The following is a 15,004-nucleotide window of genomic DNA, read 5'->3' as shown; positions in this document are numbered from 1 at the left end:
CCATAAGGTCAGTCATTTAAATTGCTATACTTACATGTATCGTAAACGAGAAAGTAAACCACATAATGACAGCACCCTTAAAACAATAACAAAATGGAGGCTGCAAAGCTCAAAGAGGAAAAACTAAAAATAACTCATACAAAGACTGAGTAGTTTAATCTTACACAATTTAGCTCCACAGCAATGTGTCTTCACTTCTAGCACCACTACACCAGCAAGAACACAGTAAGGCCTTTAACTGACATCCACGAGCAATCTACTGTTTGTGCAATTCAAACACTCATAGCGCCTGTATGAGTGCGGTGTACAGGTGGAGAATCTTTCATGGAGGAACCGGTCTGTAACCTACCTTGTGAAGTCTTCCTCCCCCAGCATGGGGCGCGGAACTGGCGAGTACCTGGACGGGGTGACCTGGGGCGGTGGGTACACTGGCTTGGGTTCCATTGCCCCCATGTAGTTGTGGCTGACGTGGTTGTCTACCATGGTGGGGAAGGCTGGAGGGAGGGCCAGGCCAGTAGGGGGAAAGAAAGAATGATTACAACACAGGCACAACAGGAACACTGCGCAAGACTTAAGAAATCTTTTTCCTGCTAGCCACATGGCTAAAAGAGTAAAGAGACAAAAGATCAGAGTTAGTCCACTTTGGTCCAGATTGATGGCTGACTATTAAATTTTGTAGAAATATTCACCGCCCAAGGATGAATTCTACTGACTTTGGCGGTGCCAATTACCACCAGAAAGTTAGAATATCAATTTGTCCAATATTTTATGAGCACATCAATGCAAAACAAAAAAACATTTCCATTAGCCTCAACTTTACTTTGTGTTTACAGTCACACAGGATAACAACATGCTAAGATGGTTACCATGCTACTGTTATCATTTAGCTCAAAGTACAGCTTCGCAGGGCTGCTAGCATGGCTCATATCTTGTCCACCTTATTAGGGAAATTACAGTTTCTAACAAGCTGGGTCTTATTTTTGGAGTTGAAGCCATTATTACCGTCTGATAACATTGTAGTGCAAAAAAAGTTGCCACTTTATGTGGAGGTGCAGAAAAAACCAAAGATTTGTGCATCTGAAATGTTATTAATAATCCATAAGTGCACACAGAAACTGTATTCAGACAACTATGGCAAGCACAGCAGGTCAAAGTTAAATCAGAAAGGTCAGTAAACAGTACACGAGTGGGTGATAACTGGTGGGTAATAATTTCAAGGTTTGGCTTTTTTTTTTTTTTTTAGTTAAACCAATCTGCTTGTGTTTTTTTGTCCCATCTAACTTTTTTAGCAATGTCTCCATGTTCCCAGATCTTAGCACTTAACCAAGTGAGAACAATGATATTATTAGCAACAGTGATGGTGGCCAAAACTACAAAAATAAGACCCAGGTTGTATGGAACCAGGATTGCCCTGTAAAGAACCAAAATGATATTTAGAAAGTTGGCTAGACATAAAAAACAACTTCTCTCAGTCCCAATCCCAGTCCTTGTGCAAACATGCAAAAGACAGATCACCAGCATTAAAAAAAACACACCTCTTTTTTCCCTGAGAATTAACATTCTTGATGGAGGCAGCTAAGCATGATAAAACAAGCATTTCAAATCCAGATCATCTGACCACGGGTTATACTGTCAGAGCGGGGTTAAGTCTGCATTACGGGCTCGCTTAAAACCCTGACAACTCCAAACATTTCAAACATATAAAAAGCCCTCAATAGCCCCTTCTAATACTAAATCACTATTCTGTGGAAATTTGAGATGGCGCAGCTCAAGATCGTGGGCTCTCATGAGCAGGTGGGATGTGAGAAACCATCCACACTCAGTGGGAGGCAGAGAACTGCGCTTGTTGTTGCTGTGGGTAGGATTGTGTGTGTGTGTGTGTGTGTGTGCAAGCATTCACTACATTCACTATGTGGGTGTCTGGGCAAGGCAGTTTTAGGGGAGAGAACAGTGATCCAACTCTAAAATTCATGCAGGCCCACTGAAACATCTCCGATAAAGATAAAAAGACGATTCACTGTGCAGAACGCTCGAACATGGACCTTGACTCATAAATCACCCTTTACCTTTCGTCAAACGTTTTATATAAATAAACCTGTTCTAGTTTTGGAGCTGGCTGCTTATGGATTAGAGAATATAAAATATAGTTCTCGCTTCAGACAGCGTGTGAACAGTGTTTGGAACAACAAGAAGAGGTAGATACGTACTGCTGGAGTAGTCTGGAGGGGCGTACATGTCATTAAGATGCACCGGTCCTGGCTTGGCCACCTTGAGATAAACCATATCAGAAGTGTTCTTCAGCGCAGCCACTGCCTCCTCATGACGCACATCCTGTAGCACGATGTTATTCACCTAAATGTGATGATTGTTCAAGAAAAGAGAGGAGGAAATTAAAAAAAAAAATGTCTCAACACCTGAACACCTCGTGTCTTTGCTGTGCTGTGACAACACCAGACTTCACAGCAGCCATAACACCAGCCAACACGATAATGAATCATAGCTTGAAGGTATTATGAGATATCAGTACATTTCAACAGCAGAGTGAAAGGTTGGTGCGCTGTGTTGCATTAACAGGGGTCAAACGCAGTAGGTAGAGGTTCTAAAAATGATCTGAATTTCTTCAGGTCTGCTTCAAGATTAAATTCCCCTGGAAGCATAATGTCAGTGAAAAGTGTTTGAACATGCTATATTTTAGCAGTTTTGAATAAATCTCAAACAATGTGCTCATTGTAAATAACTCACAGTGCACTTTATGCAAACTGAAATGGGTTAAGGTTTTATATTATTGCAAATTATAGAGATCTTGATCATTCTAAACACAGTTAGTTATTATTAGTTAGTTAGTCTAATTACAATATGTTAAGTTTGTGTTTCAGGTGATACAGTAGGACTGCCAGATGTCTAATATCTCTTTAATTTAACAGCTTGCTTTTTCTCTGACATTTAACTACCACAATGATGCCTGAGTGTGTATTCTATGACCTTTCAAGTTCCCAATGAGATTTGTAATTAGTGTGTTTAAAAAAAAATAAAAAATTCTTTCTTTTCATTTACTCCTAATGGTTTGCAAAAATGATCTCACAAACACAACTGCAGAAATCAGATAAACAACCCATAAAGCGGTAGATAATAAGAGCAGATAGATTTATAATAACTTTTGTATTATGGCACAGCTTTTCTGCATAATTTGTTTCATGGATCTCTAATGAGTTGGTTCTTTTTCATATTTTAATTTGTGCTTTAATAAAAAGCAAGTGCACTGGAAAGGTCACTGCTATATATAGCACGTTACAAAAATGTAGGATGTTGGCTACAGCTACCTATGTCAAGATGTAAGGTTCGTCTAATTAGATGTAAGTCATTTCCAATAAAGTCACAAATGTCACAGAGATTTTTTTTAAATATGTGTTTAAAAACTTTTGACGTATTTAATTTGTATTTTAACACTGATTTAACATGTATGTAAATGCCTTTCATAATGAATTTGCAGGTGTTTCACTCTGATTTAAACACTCAATATGCGACTGAGTCAGAGGGAGGCTCATACAGCTAGCAGGCGGTCTCCAGTCTGCAGCCGTCCATCTTTTTGGGCCGCTCCTCCTTCTATGATCTTTGTAATATAGATGCTGTTGTCTCCTGGGATATGTTGGTTGCCGATCCCTCCGGCGATGCTGAATCCGAGCCCTGGTCGAATGTTACACAGAGTGAGATATAGACACATAGGATCACCTCTGATTTAACACATTATTAGATATAGTCCATGTCTGGAGCGGCCTCCTCTCCTACCTCTTAGTACAGTCTTTGTCTATATTTCCAATAGAATGAGCTTTTATCCATAAAAATCACACCTTTATCTAGAAATGTATCTTAAATGAGTCTAAAACTGTGTAGTTGTCTTTCAGCATGACTACATTAACTTAAAGAAGCTTGCCTGACACTGAGCTTATATATTTCTTAGTGTGGGAGGTGTTCCTCACCTTTGGGCCCTTTCAGCAGGTTGACCTCCAGAATGGTCTCAGGTGGGGCCTGCCTCCGTCGTACCAGCAGCCGCACCACTGGCCCCGCTTCCTTCAGGGCCTCCACCGCCCGGCTGTGAACCACCTCAGACACGTCCACATCGTTCACACGCAGCACGCAGTCATTCACCCTGTTGAGGAGAAAAGTTTTAATACACATCACACATGCCACCTTCAAGGCAGGGAGAGACCATAGCCATGGCCAATGAAATCAGATACACCCAAAGCACATAAAAAAGCACTCCATATCATAATTTTTGCATGTTTCAGGCTTTGGTTTTTCCAGTGAATCATAACTTTAAGGAAACACACAGGGCCTGGGGGCAGAGGGCTGTAGAAACCCTGCCTCCCACACAGCACTGCCTGACGGGTGAGCATTAAAGATGAGAGTGGGGAGGTTGGAGGAGCCTGAAAAGAGTAGAGGAAAAGAACGAGGTGAGGAGGAAGGGGAACTTACCCCAGCCTCCCGTCCATAGCAGCTGCTCCTCCAGGGATAATCTTGGTGATGAAGATCCCCGGATCATCAGGAATGTGGGGATTATCTATTCCTCCAGCAATGCTAAATCCCAGGCCAGAGTTCCCCTGCACACAGGTTATGATTGGCATTTTCAGTGGGGTACAATAAACAACACACACACACACACACACACACACACACACACACACACACACACACACACACACACACAAATACACTCAAATGTAAGTGATGGACCCAATGTGGGCTCAAGGTCAGTACAATATGGCTCTTAAGTGTATTGGTATCTCAGAGGAACACGTGACTCTCCAGGCATTTCCGATGTCCATTTTTGTGGACACGTGTGTGTGTGTGTGTGTGTCCTTGCATGTGACAAATGATAATGGCATGAATTCCATTAGAAGAGGGCACTTTATTCAAAATGTCATGCCTATTCTGTCAAACCACAGAGAGGCACCAGTGTTAGAAACGCTCTGTGTCCACTGAGAAGTGGATTTATGGTCTAAAGTAAAGATGAGTTGAGAAGCGTCATTTCTATTGCATGATACAGAGCTTCTCGCTCTCTTCAAGAGACGAACACTCCTACCAAGAGGACCCATTTGGATCCAGTGGGTCCGGGTGCGCTGCTGCATCTGACAGCCGTGGCCACAGAGACAGGCAGCAAACAAGACAGCTGAGAAAAGACCTCACTTTATTATTTTCTATAATTAATGAGCAACGGTCGAAACAAATTAGGACAGAGGGAGGCTGAGGCCTCCCAGTGTGCTGCTCTGGAGCTGAGAGGAGTACACTGGGCCTCACCACCAAATGTTACACACACCCACAGACCTTTTAAAGTGTGACTTGGCATTGCTTTTTTCCAGCTTCCTGAATGCAGAAATGCCACTTAAGAGTGGTAGGGCCAGAGAGATACTGTGCATCCACCGTGGGTTCGAAGGTGCATCTATATGTGGGTGGAATAATGAGAGCGGAGACATATAGCTCTGCCACGACAAGCTGAACCACCACTGACAAGTGCAGTGGTGCCTGCTGAACAATTGAACAGGAGAGCACTTTACATTTCTGGCGTCTGCTGATGACATGTGCATCAGGATTATGTAAAAAGCTCTGCCTCACTGGCATTATTCTGTGCTCATACTCACATGAGACATCATAAGACATTCTCCTGCAGTGATGTAACAGCTATAACTTCACCAACACACACTATCACATATGATTCTCATGCCTTTACAGAGATGAGGATTTTTCTTTTTATGTTCCTTAAGCTCAGGATGAGAGAAAATGAGACGCTTACTACCACCTAGTGGGGAGAAATCCATCCGTCATGCAGATGACACATTAAACAGGAATGTGTAAATTGTGTGTGTGTGTGGGTAAATGATAAAGTAACAGGTAAAGCTTACCCTCTCTAAAATGATCTCTTCATATTTATACATCCCATCACTGCCGTTTACCTATCAAGACAAAAAAAGAGGAAATAGTTATATCACTGAAGCCGAATTCTGTTATGTTTTAAAATATGGTCAGAAAAAAGATAAAGCATGCAAATGTTTCTGCTAAATCCCTCAGCATATAATACAGAAACGACCTGTGTACAGACTGAACACAGAGAAGCGTGCATAATAGGATTATTGACAAAATATGCACAAGATACATTCACCAGATTGTTTTAGTAACTAAAAATATCACCATGAATTTCGGATTTATTGCTTTTTCTTTTGCTTCAGAAACGCATATTGCACTGTGACACAGAAAGCACATTCACCACAAACAGGCAGGGTCAATAGGATAATGGATGTCGGTCCACATGGCAAACAGCATGTTGCTTACCAGGAGGTGGACTTTTCATCCACACACACAAACATGCTCATACACCAACAGAGGGAGCGTGAGTGAGAGAGAAATATACTGTACAGAGAGACAGAGAGAGACAGAGAGAGAGAGAGAGAGCAGATACTTACATAAGGGCCTGCATCTAGTGAGTCTGCGTTGACGATGATGGGGGGAGGGTTGGCCTGTGAATATGAAGAGATACACATTATCTCAGTGTGTGAGGCTGGCAGCACACAGACGTAATGCGGTACACACACTATCGCTTGGGAGCAAAGTGAACGGATGCCATGGGAACAGTCGGTGAATCTCCTTGGGGTTGAGACAGCGTGTATGTGTGTGTGTAGAGGGGGAGTGGGGGGTATTGGAAAGGTGTGAGGACTGAGAATGAGGACTGGGGCAGAGAGACCGCAGCTTATTAACTACCACAGCCAGACGTCCTGCGGTCACCTCATAAAACAAAGCGGCTCGCGTTCCAGCCGCTGGGACAATACGCTTATCCCACATCAGCCTCTCCTTTCCACTTTCATTTCACACACAGAAATAACACTGTGTGGTAGTATCGCATACAATATGCATGATTTTATGGTTCATTAAGCATTCAGTTAACATGACAGGATACATATAGGAATACTAAAACTAAGGAGCGTCTAAATGATCATATTCTATTATTTATTTTTTTATGTCTAACGCTGAAATGATTATTTGATTAATCAACAGAGAATTATCTGACAACAGTTTTGATACTCTGTTCTCTTATTAATATCATTAGAAATTAAACATAATTATCATTATGACATTAACATTGCTAACAATATGAACAATTTCAAAGTGTCACCTTGTGCTCCGGCAGTTTTTCTGATATTTAACAGTCTAACCAATGAATCGATTGATATCAAATGAAAAATGATCATCAGCAGCCCTAGATATGTGTTCTGTTGTGAATCTGGAATTCATGTTTTATTCTGGCAAATTTGGGAACAGTTTTCAAAATAAACAAATCAATTGTCAGAAAATGAACTGTCAACAATTTACAACTGTTGGACTCGTATATCAAGTAAAAAGGTAGAACTGGTGCTGTTTTCAGCTTCTACAAATGTGAACATTTCTACTTTTGTCCTTACAAACTGAAAATCTCTGGGACTGGCAAATAAAACACGACATCTGAATACAACATGTTGGACTCTGGGAAATTCTGGCTGTATTTTACTGATTTGTGACTTTTTTGCCAAAAACTAACACCAGATTACCAGTTTGATGCAGCTAGGGATCAAGAAATTCTCGTCCAATATATTATTTCTTCTTTAATAGTAAGGTTGTCTATTTATTGATTAATTCATATGGATTTCAGCTGAGATTTTTCTTTACCCTACATTGTCTAATGGGGAAGTGGCTCTGTTCGATGCTCCCCTCTGTAATGTGAATACTACTTTGAGGAAACACTGATTCTGCTTCATAGTTTTTTTTTCTTTGGGCACATGCAAAGGGTCACATGTAAAATGCATATTACCTACTGGCAGTATGAGTTATGTCCATTAAGTTTAACAGTTCATTTAACTTCACAGCTCAGCTCTATTGTGCCACCTGCTGTCTGTTTTTCCATTTCAGGCCTACAGAGCGACTGAAGAAGTTATGAGACCTCAGAGAAAAGCTGTCGGAGTGGAAACAGAGAAGCAGAAGTGTGAAGGAGGAGACACTGGTCAGTTTAGGAGCATCTTGATGGCCATCCTCTAGTTCAGCACACTGGCTGTCTACTTTTCATTGATTTGATTGAGCTGTGTGGGTGAGGGGATGCTGACAGCGCAGCTTGGGGACCTTACACTTCCTGAGGCCAACACTGAGGAGAAAATCACTAGCTGCCTATCTTAACCCTCCCCTCCCCCACCTCACCCAGTGTCACCCTCTCACTTTACATTTTAATGTTTGCAGATAGTGTCTGTGTCCATGCAGCTGATTCTGATCTTCCAGCTCATATTACACATTTATTATGATGCTATTCCGTGTGTAAACTCTATATTGTGGCGCTGCCTACAGTGATTTCTGTGATTGACAGTCTGTACAGCGCTAGTACAATATTAGATGTACACAGATGTAGAGCTGGACAATAAATCAAGACAATACAATATTGTGATATAAGATTCATCATAATCTGGGATTTGGTAATGGTTATATTATATATATCTTTATCTTTGGCTTCAAGGCTGCACCAGTTTAGTGAGTTAATTTTCTTATATTTTCAGCATCGTAGCGTCATAAAATTAAGAGAGAATTATTGTACTATGATACTTTTATTTATTCACATTATGTATTAATGTGAAAGTGTTTCAAAAGCTCCAGTAGCAAGCCCCAAATCATATTGTTATCTACTGATATTGATATTATTTCTATTCATAGCATTAAGTATTAATAAATCAGTTCTTGTGCCAATTCCCATCTGGTTAGTCTACACTGTTAGAAATAAAATATTTTTATCTCTTCTCATGAAATGATTGTGACAATGTAATTTATTCTTGATAGATAAAGTGTCATCTTCTCAAAACTTTTGTTGACCAAACTCTTCCAAACATATCACAGTGAAAATAAAAAACACAATTAACCTGAGGTGTATAAATAGGAATAAAAAGAGGAATATGTCTGAAAACAGAATTATGCCAAATATATGGGTAACAGTGTGTTTATAGAAGCAAAACTCTCAACTAAACTCAAAAAAACTCTGTTTCCACAGTATACACAGTATAGAAAAATCTATGATGGCTTTTATCACCTTAAAGAACAATTTACTCTCAACCCTTTGAATTTGTGCACTATTAAAAACATCTGAGATTGAGCTGCTTGAGCAGTATCTAAAAGCTACTTAAGGGTCAAGTTGCATGAAGCTGCAGTACTTGTGTATCCACTAGACAACAGCTTGAAACACACTCCTAAAAAGATAATGACGGTTTGTTCTTGCAGATAAACAGGAGCTGTAGATTTGACCCGCTCCACTCGGTGCTGATGTGCTATGACTCTGGACAGCTGTGGCTGCTGCAGCCACCCCCCCTGCCTCCCTTTTTCCTCCCTTTCCATCCCGCCCCTCCCTCGCAGTCAGCACAATCAGGCCTTCGTTGTAATCTGCATATGGACTAACAGATGCTCATGTCTGTGCTTGTGTTTGCACATTAAATGCTTTGCACTTTTTTTTTCGCCCCCTTCTTTTTAGACTCCAACTCATAACACATGCTTTAAGTCCAGCGGAGGGTTTCATAGTAAAAGCTTCTATATTATCGGTCCATGGTATGAATAAAAACCCTGAAACCAAAGCCCATACAGCAAGCAGTGATGAAACACAGCCTGAGGGCAACACATGTGAATACACTGGCACCTTACTGTCCCCTTGGTGACTGACACACCTGTTTCAGTGATAATGCCTGCAACGCTTTATCATAAGTATCATAGTGGACCAATGCTGCCCAATGAGATCACTGAACCTACAAGTCCAGCTGAAAGACAATAAACCCTTCAGTCATAGAAAACAGCAGTATTATCCCGGCCTGGGATTGCCGCGTAATCCCTCTATCTGCATCTCACATAACAAGCAAACAAAAAGGAATAATAGAAGATAATCTCAACATGAGTAATCTCAACACGAGTTGGTTTAACATTAAGCGATTCACTCAAAGGTAACTCAAATTAGGTTGGATTACCCCTCCTATCTAGAGAATGCTGGTAACTATCTTTCCATCTACGCTAACCTGCTGCCCAGAGGAGGATTTGACCACCACTGAAGTTTATGACACATGCCAGAGTCTGTGCTATAATAGGCCCTCAGAGGACAGACAGGGGACAAACACTAATTTACAGCATGTGGATTTTTCTACCATGGGAGGCAGGTTGAGGATCACAGAGGTGAAGACAAAAAACAGCTTCTTACAGATTGATGTCAACCCAGGAGGGGGTGGGAATGTCTGTCAGTGTGTTGCAGGTGAATGTGGGTCAAATAACTTGAAGAGATTCAACAGGTGAGGCAGTAAAAGACTGCAGATGTGGTACACTTCCAGAGCTGGAAACTTGCACTTGTGTCAGATTTAAGGTTAAAAAATGAGGCCATGAGACTTAACTTAAACTTAACTGCTCTGAGACTTGACTTGGTAAAATCCTTGAACAGCCAAAGCGGTGACAGGCCGTACATGGCAACAAAACACAAAATGTTAATTATTATGCCTCTGCGTTTAAAGGACAAGATCTTTGCTAAGTAAATACACAATTATCGGCTTTGACAGGTCACTTGAGCTGGACCAGACGTCAAAAACTTTGAGAATCTGACAGATTCAGATTAATCTAAATAATGACCAGCTGATAGGAGTCAGTGGGTAGTAAGTAATCTATAGTTCTATGATTCGTCTATTGTTGAACGCCAACAAACATGACACGGACCAGGTTAAAGAAAGCAATGGCATCAACAGATAACCTTGCATGGCAGCTGGACTTGCAGAATCATGAAATCATGTGAGTTAATCTTGCCAGGCTTCAAGCTACGCGTTTGTGCCTGAATTGTGTGACGGCGTGTCAGAAATGACTGTTCGAAGGTAGCAATGGCGGGTGCTAAAGAGGTTAGCACAGATGCTGCTGTTTCATATGGTTTGTTGATCTGATCTGATGATAGATGTGATGGACTTTTTAAAACAGTGGCCAACGACGACCTCCGAGATGCTTCTGTGTAACAAACGATCTAGTGCAGTGAAGTTTATGGACGGCCGTCATTCATTTTAAATCACACGAGACTTGCTAGCCATTACTATTACTTACTATTACTTGGAGCTTTTGCCAGCATTGTCTGTGCTGGAGGGAAGAGCTGGAGTAAGGTGACCTTTCAACCTGCTGGGTGCATTTTGTTCTTAATAATGTGGTCACGCTGTATGGATGGCATTTACACCTTGCTGAGATCCAATTACAGTAAGAGTTGATCGAAATGTGTTCTGCAAGCATTTACACCTGGTGTACCAAGTGTTTTCTCCTATATGGTGTAAATGGGCGTCTTGAGAGCTGCCCCCCAAAAAATGTAAAAAGAGTCTGTATAGTCGACAAGTGCGACTGACAGACATGACAGGAATGAACCAATTCTGAATACGATTGTCATGAAATCTCGTAATCATTGAAGGCTGCTTTCACAGAGTTGTTTTTCTTTACTTCTGCCCACCTGCAATGCAGCTTTCAGGATTACAGTAGCTTTGGCACTATATGGACAGCCATACACATAGGCTGAGACATGGAATCAAGTGAGCATGCTGGACACAAAGACCTCGAGTACACACAATGACAATGAGTCCAGACTGCTTCCCCAGCATGAGATCATTACAACAAGTCCCCACTGACCACCAGGAGTGATGAAAATCAACTCGCTACAGTGCTTTCTTTCTCTCACTCCCTCATCTCATTCACCCATCTGTTCATAATAGTTTCTTATTCATCAATCTATCATCTTGCTCTTCTGTCAGTTGAGACTTGTGTGTCTGTTTCTTGTCTCCCAGCATCATAGCAGATGTGTATCAATGTCCCGGTGGCATTGCACCACACAACACTCACTTGGCTGCAGACCCTCGGGACAGTGAGACTCCCACTGAACCTTGGCAAGTGCAGGGCGCAGGCTTCAACCAAATTGTTAAATAATCAATGTGTTCCCATGGTAACTGCTGCTTGCACGGTATTGGCCAGCAAGCCTGCTTAGTCACCTCCCCCTGCTTCACCTCTCAGGGCTCTCACTGCAGTTTATGCGGCTCTGTGCTCGCACATGCATGGCCATGGGCTGGATGTGCCTGGCTGCCTTCAGTGCTGCATACACACACACGCGCACACACACGCACGCACACACACACACAGGCACATACACATTCTCCTCAAATCCATACGTCATGAGTTAAATGGAAAGAAGCTGTGCTCAAAAATGACATTATGGCTGCAATGCAGTCAGAAAGAGAGAATGAATGAATACCAAACATCTCTGCTATGTGTGTTTACAGATGTGAATCTTCCCACACACGAGCCATCAGTTGACTGTGTTTCATAGCACATGATTTGTGAGGCAGAATGACTGAACATCATCTAAGTTAAAGGAAAGGGTTTGAAGATTTTGGGAAATACACATATACACCTGCTTTCTTGCTTCATACTGAATGAAAATATTGTTTAATCTGAGTGTAAAAAACTACAATTTGCTGTTTTCAGGGGGGGTTTTGCTTCTTTGAGGCAAATCAGACTAACTTTCCCCCACGTTTCTAGTCTTTATGTCGAGCTAGGTTAGCTGACTGTGAGGGGTTAGCTTCATGTTCACTGTACATGTGAGTGGGTAATAATAATAATAATCTAATCTCAGAAGGTAAATGAGCATATTTCATACAGTGTGAAACCTTCTTGCACAATGCAACCTATAAGTCTAAATATAGTTCCTTGCTGCCTCTCTTTAATGTATTCTTACCAGTGATGTAATGCAGCAAACATCTCATTTTTTAAAAATCTAGCATGATGTGATTACAAGCGGGTGGCATCTGTATCCCTGCTGTTGACAATAACATATGTCACACTTTAGGAAAGTTAAGCCCTGGCTTTCTCCTACACCTGTCAGCATTACTCGTTGTGTTCTCAAACCCTCCTCTTCGTCGCAGGTAGAGTGGAGGGGGACATCATGAGGGCTCGCTGTGTGCACAGCGATGGCATGCTGACAGGACAATAACCACTTCCTCCTTAGCAAACATTTCCACATCAGTGGCTCTCTTGCCAGGCAAACCGACATGGCAGCTCAGTCTCCAGTGGTGACATCGCAGTGAAATATGACAGTCAGCCCCGCTCAGATGATGCACCCAGTCAGTCAAATGATACAGCCAATGCTGAAGGAAGCTCTTCCTGGGCCTACAGTCAGAGCTAATAGCGGATAGGAGAACAAGGCGTGCTGTGACGTACTTATGTTATCTAAAAATGTAATGTTCCTCCTTTTTCTGATGCCTCCGGTGATACTGCGTTTATGTTTTCCTGCAGAATGTGGAATGAGAGACGCAGTCAGTGGTGCTGCTCTGATCCCCCGGCTCTCATTGGCCTCTCGTAGGCCACGCTGCAGTCCAATCAATACCTACTCAATTACCATGCACCCAACATCTCATTCACGCTGTGGCCCCTGTGCCGGAGGGAAGAGGGAAGGAGAGAGGCAAGGTGAGAGGAGAAGTGACAGATGGATGGAGCCGAGGAAGGATGAACACATGACAGCGAGAGATGTTTTACTCGCAGACACCGTCGAAATTCAATGTTGCATTCTTTGTCAGGGACAAAGGCAGAATAACGAGATGTAATAAAGAATATCCCATAGCGGTAAAGGTCAACTGCTCCTTCTCTCCTGCTACAAGCCAGCTGAATTCAGGCATTCATTTCAATAAGGCAGCCACAAGGAAATTAATTAGTTCACCCATAAAACGGCCCCATTAAAGCTCAAAGTTTTCTGATTTGATGGCTATGATTGAGCATTGTGACTATGTTGCGCCCCTCTCCCAACACACACCACAGACGCACATTCATAAAACCATAATTAATAGCCCCGTCACAGCTGTCAGCAGCAGCGCTCCCTCCTCATCTTTATGTAATATTACAAAAGCATGCTCTGGCTTACCTCTCTGTCATGCTGAGCAGCTCCAAATAAGAGCTGGCTAGTTTGACCTTCACAAGAGCAGCCACAGAGGGAAAAGTACTTAGTGTAACGAATATTCATAACAGTGTTGCTTGAGAAGGCTAAGTCTGCTGACAAATGATCAAGATTGAACATGACAATGTCTGTGTGTGTGTGTGTGTGTAATCATGCTTTTATATATATGTACAGTATGTGGGCAAATGGAGTGTGTGCATAGGCACAATTAAGACTACCTGTGGTGGAAAGTGACTAAGTGACGACTTTTTTTTTGCTTCTTTATAGTTGTACACTATATTTCTGAGGCTAATATTACACCTTTTACTCCACTACATTTATGTGACAGCTTTAGTTGCAATATCAATTATTAATACAAAATATAATGAACAAAAAAATAATGAAGATGCATTTAGTAAAATTTTGAATGCGTGATTTTTACGTGTAGGGTTCAGTTGCAGTATGTAAACACAACAATCAAAGTTGGCCTCTCCTTTCCAAATCAGTGACACCGTAGCTTCCTCTTTGATGCTTGCATTGTGGCACCTGGTCACTATGTCCCGCTCTCACACCCTGCATGCTGTTATCGGCCGGGGGCTTCACATCCACTGCCTAAAGGTTGATGCCCATGACTGTCCCGGACACAGCAAAATAATAAAATATAGGCAGAAGGCAGATAAAAATGCAGCTAGTGGGTCATAAGTGGTGACTGAGAAGTAACTGTATTGTTTTTAGGAAAGTCTACTCAGTCTGCGTTTACATTCTTCCACCACTGTTAATTGAATGTAACTACTACATGTAAGTGGATCAACACTGTACGTGCTGTCTCAGTGTCATTTCTCTGACTGAGTCATCACTGCTTTTCAAATGTTGCTGCTGCTGAGTGGGTGACAAAACTACAGGTGCACCTCCTCATGGCCACGGTCAACAGCTGCCCTAAAGTCCGCTGTTGCAAAAATATTAACTGTCATTATTGTTTTGTTTTTTTAAATGACAATGACTGTACTGCCAATTTATATCAGTCACTGGTCTCACGAT

The 15,004-nt window shown here is 41.8% G+C and overlaps 1 protein-coding gene across 6 annotated transcripts in view; it reads right to left on the bottom strand.

The window, feature by feature from the left end:
• dlg3 (discs, large homolog 3 (Drosophila)) overlaps positions 1-15,004 on the bottom strand; it is a 73,739-nt gene that overhangs the window by 21,493 nt on the left and 37,242 nt on the right. For 3 of the 6 annotated variants that reach the window (XM_027279759.1, XM_027279757.1, XM_019256689.2), the window contains exons 5-11: positions 6,456-6,509; positions 5,898-5,948; positions 4,474-4,598; positions 3,978-4,147; positions 3,548-3,684; positions 2,208-2,352; positions 350-512 (exon numbers count right to left, since the gene is read on the bottom strand). In XM_027279759.1, the coding sequence (XP_027135560.1) occupies positions 350-512; positions 2,208-2,352; positions 3,548-3,684; positions 3,978-4,147; positions 4,474-4,598; positions 5,898-5,948; positions 6,456-6,509 (845 nt within the window). The remainder of the gene's footprint in view (positions 1-349; positions 513-2,207; positions 2,353-3,547; positions 3,685-3,977; positions 4,148-4,473; positions 4,599-5,897; positions 5,949-6,455; positions 6,510-15,004) is intronic. The other 3 variants (XM_027279765.1, XM_010736575.3, XM_010736577.3) reach the window with 1 other exon arrangement.

The sequence above is a fragment of the Larimichthys crocea genome, chromosome I (assembly GCF_000972845.2).
Source record: "Larimichthys crocea isolate SSNF chromosome I, L_crocea_2.0, whole genome shotgun sequence".
Lineage (NCBI taxonomy): Eukaryota > Metazoa > Chordata > Actinopteri > Sciaenidae > Larimichthys > Larimichthys crocea.
This window is presented reverse-complemented; position numbering and strand designations above follow the sequence as displayed.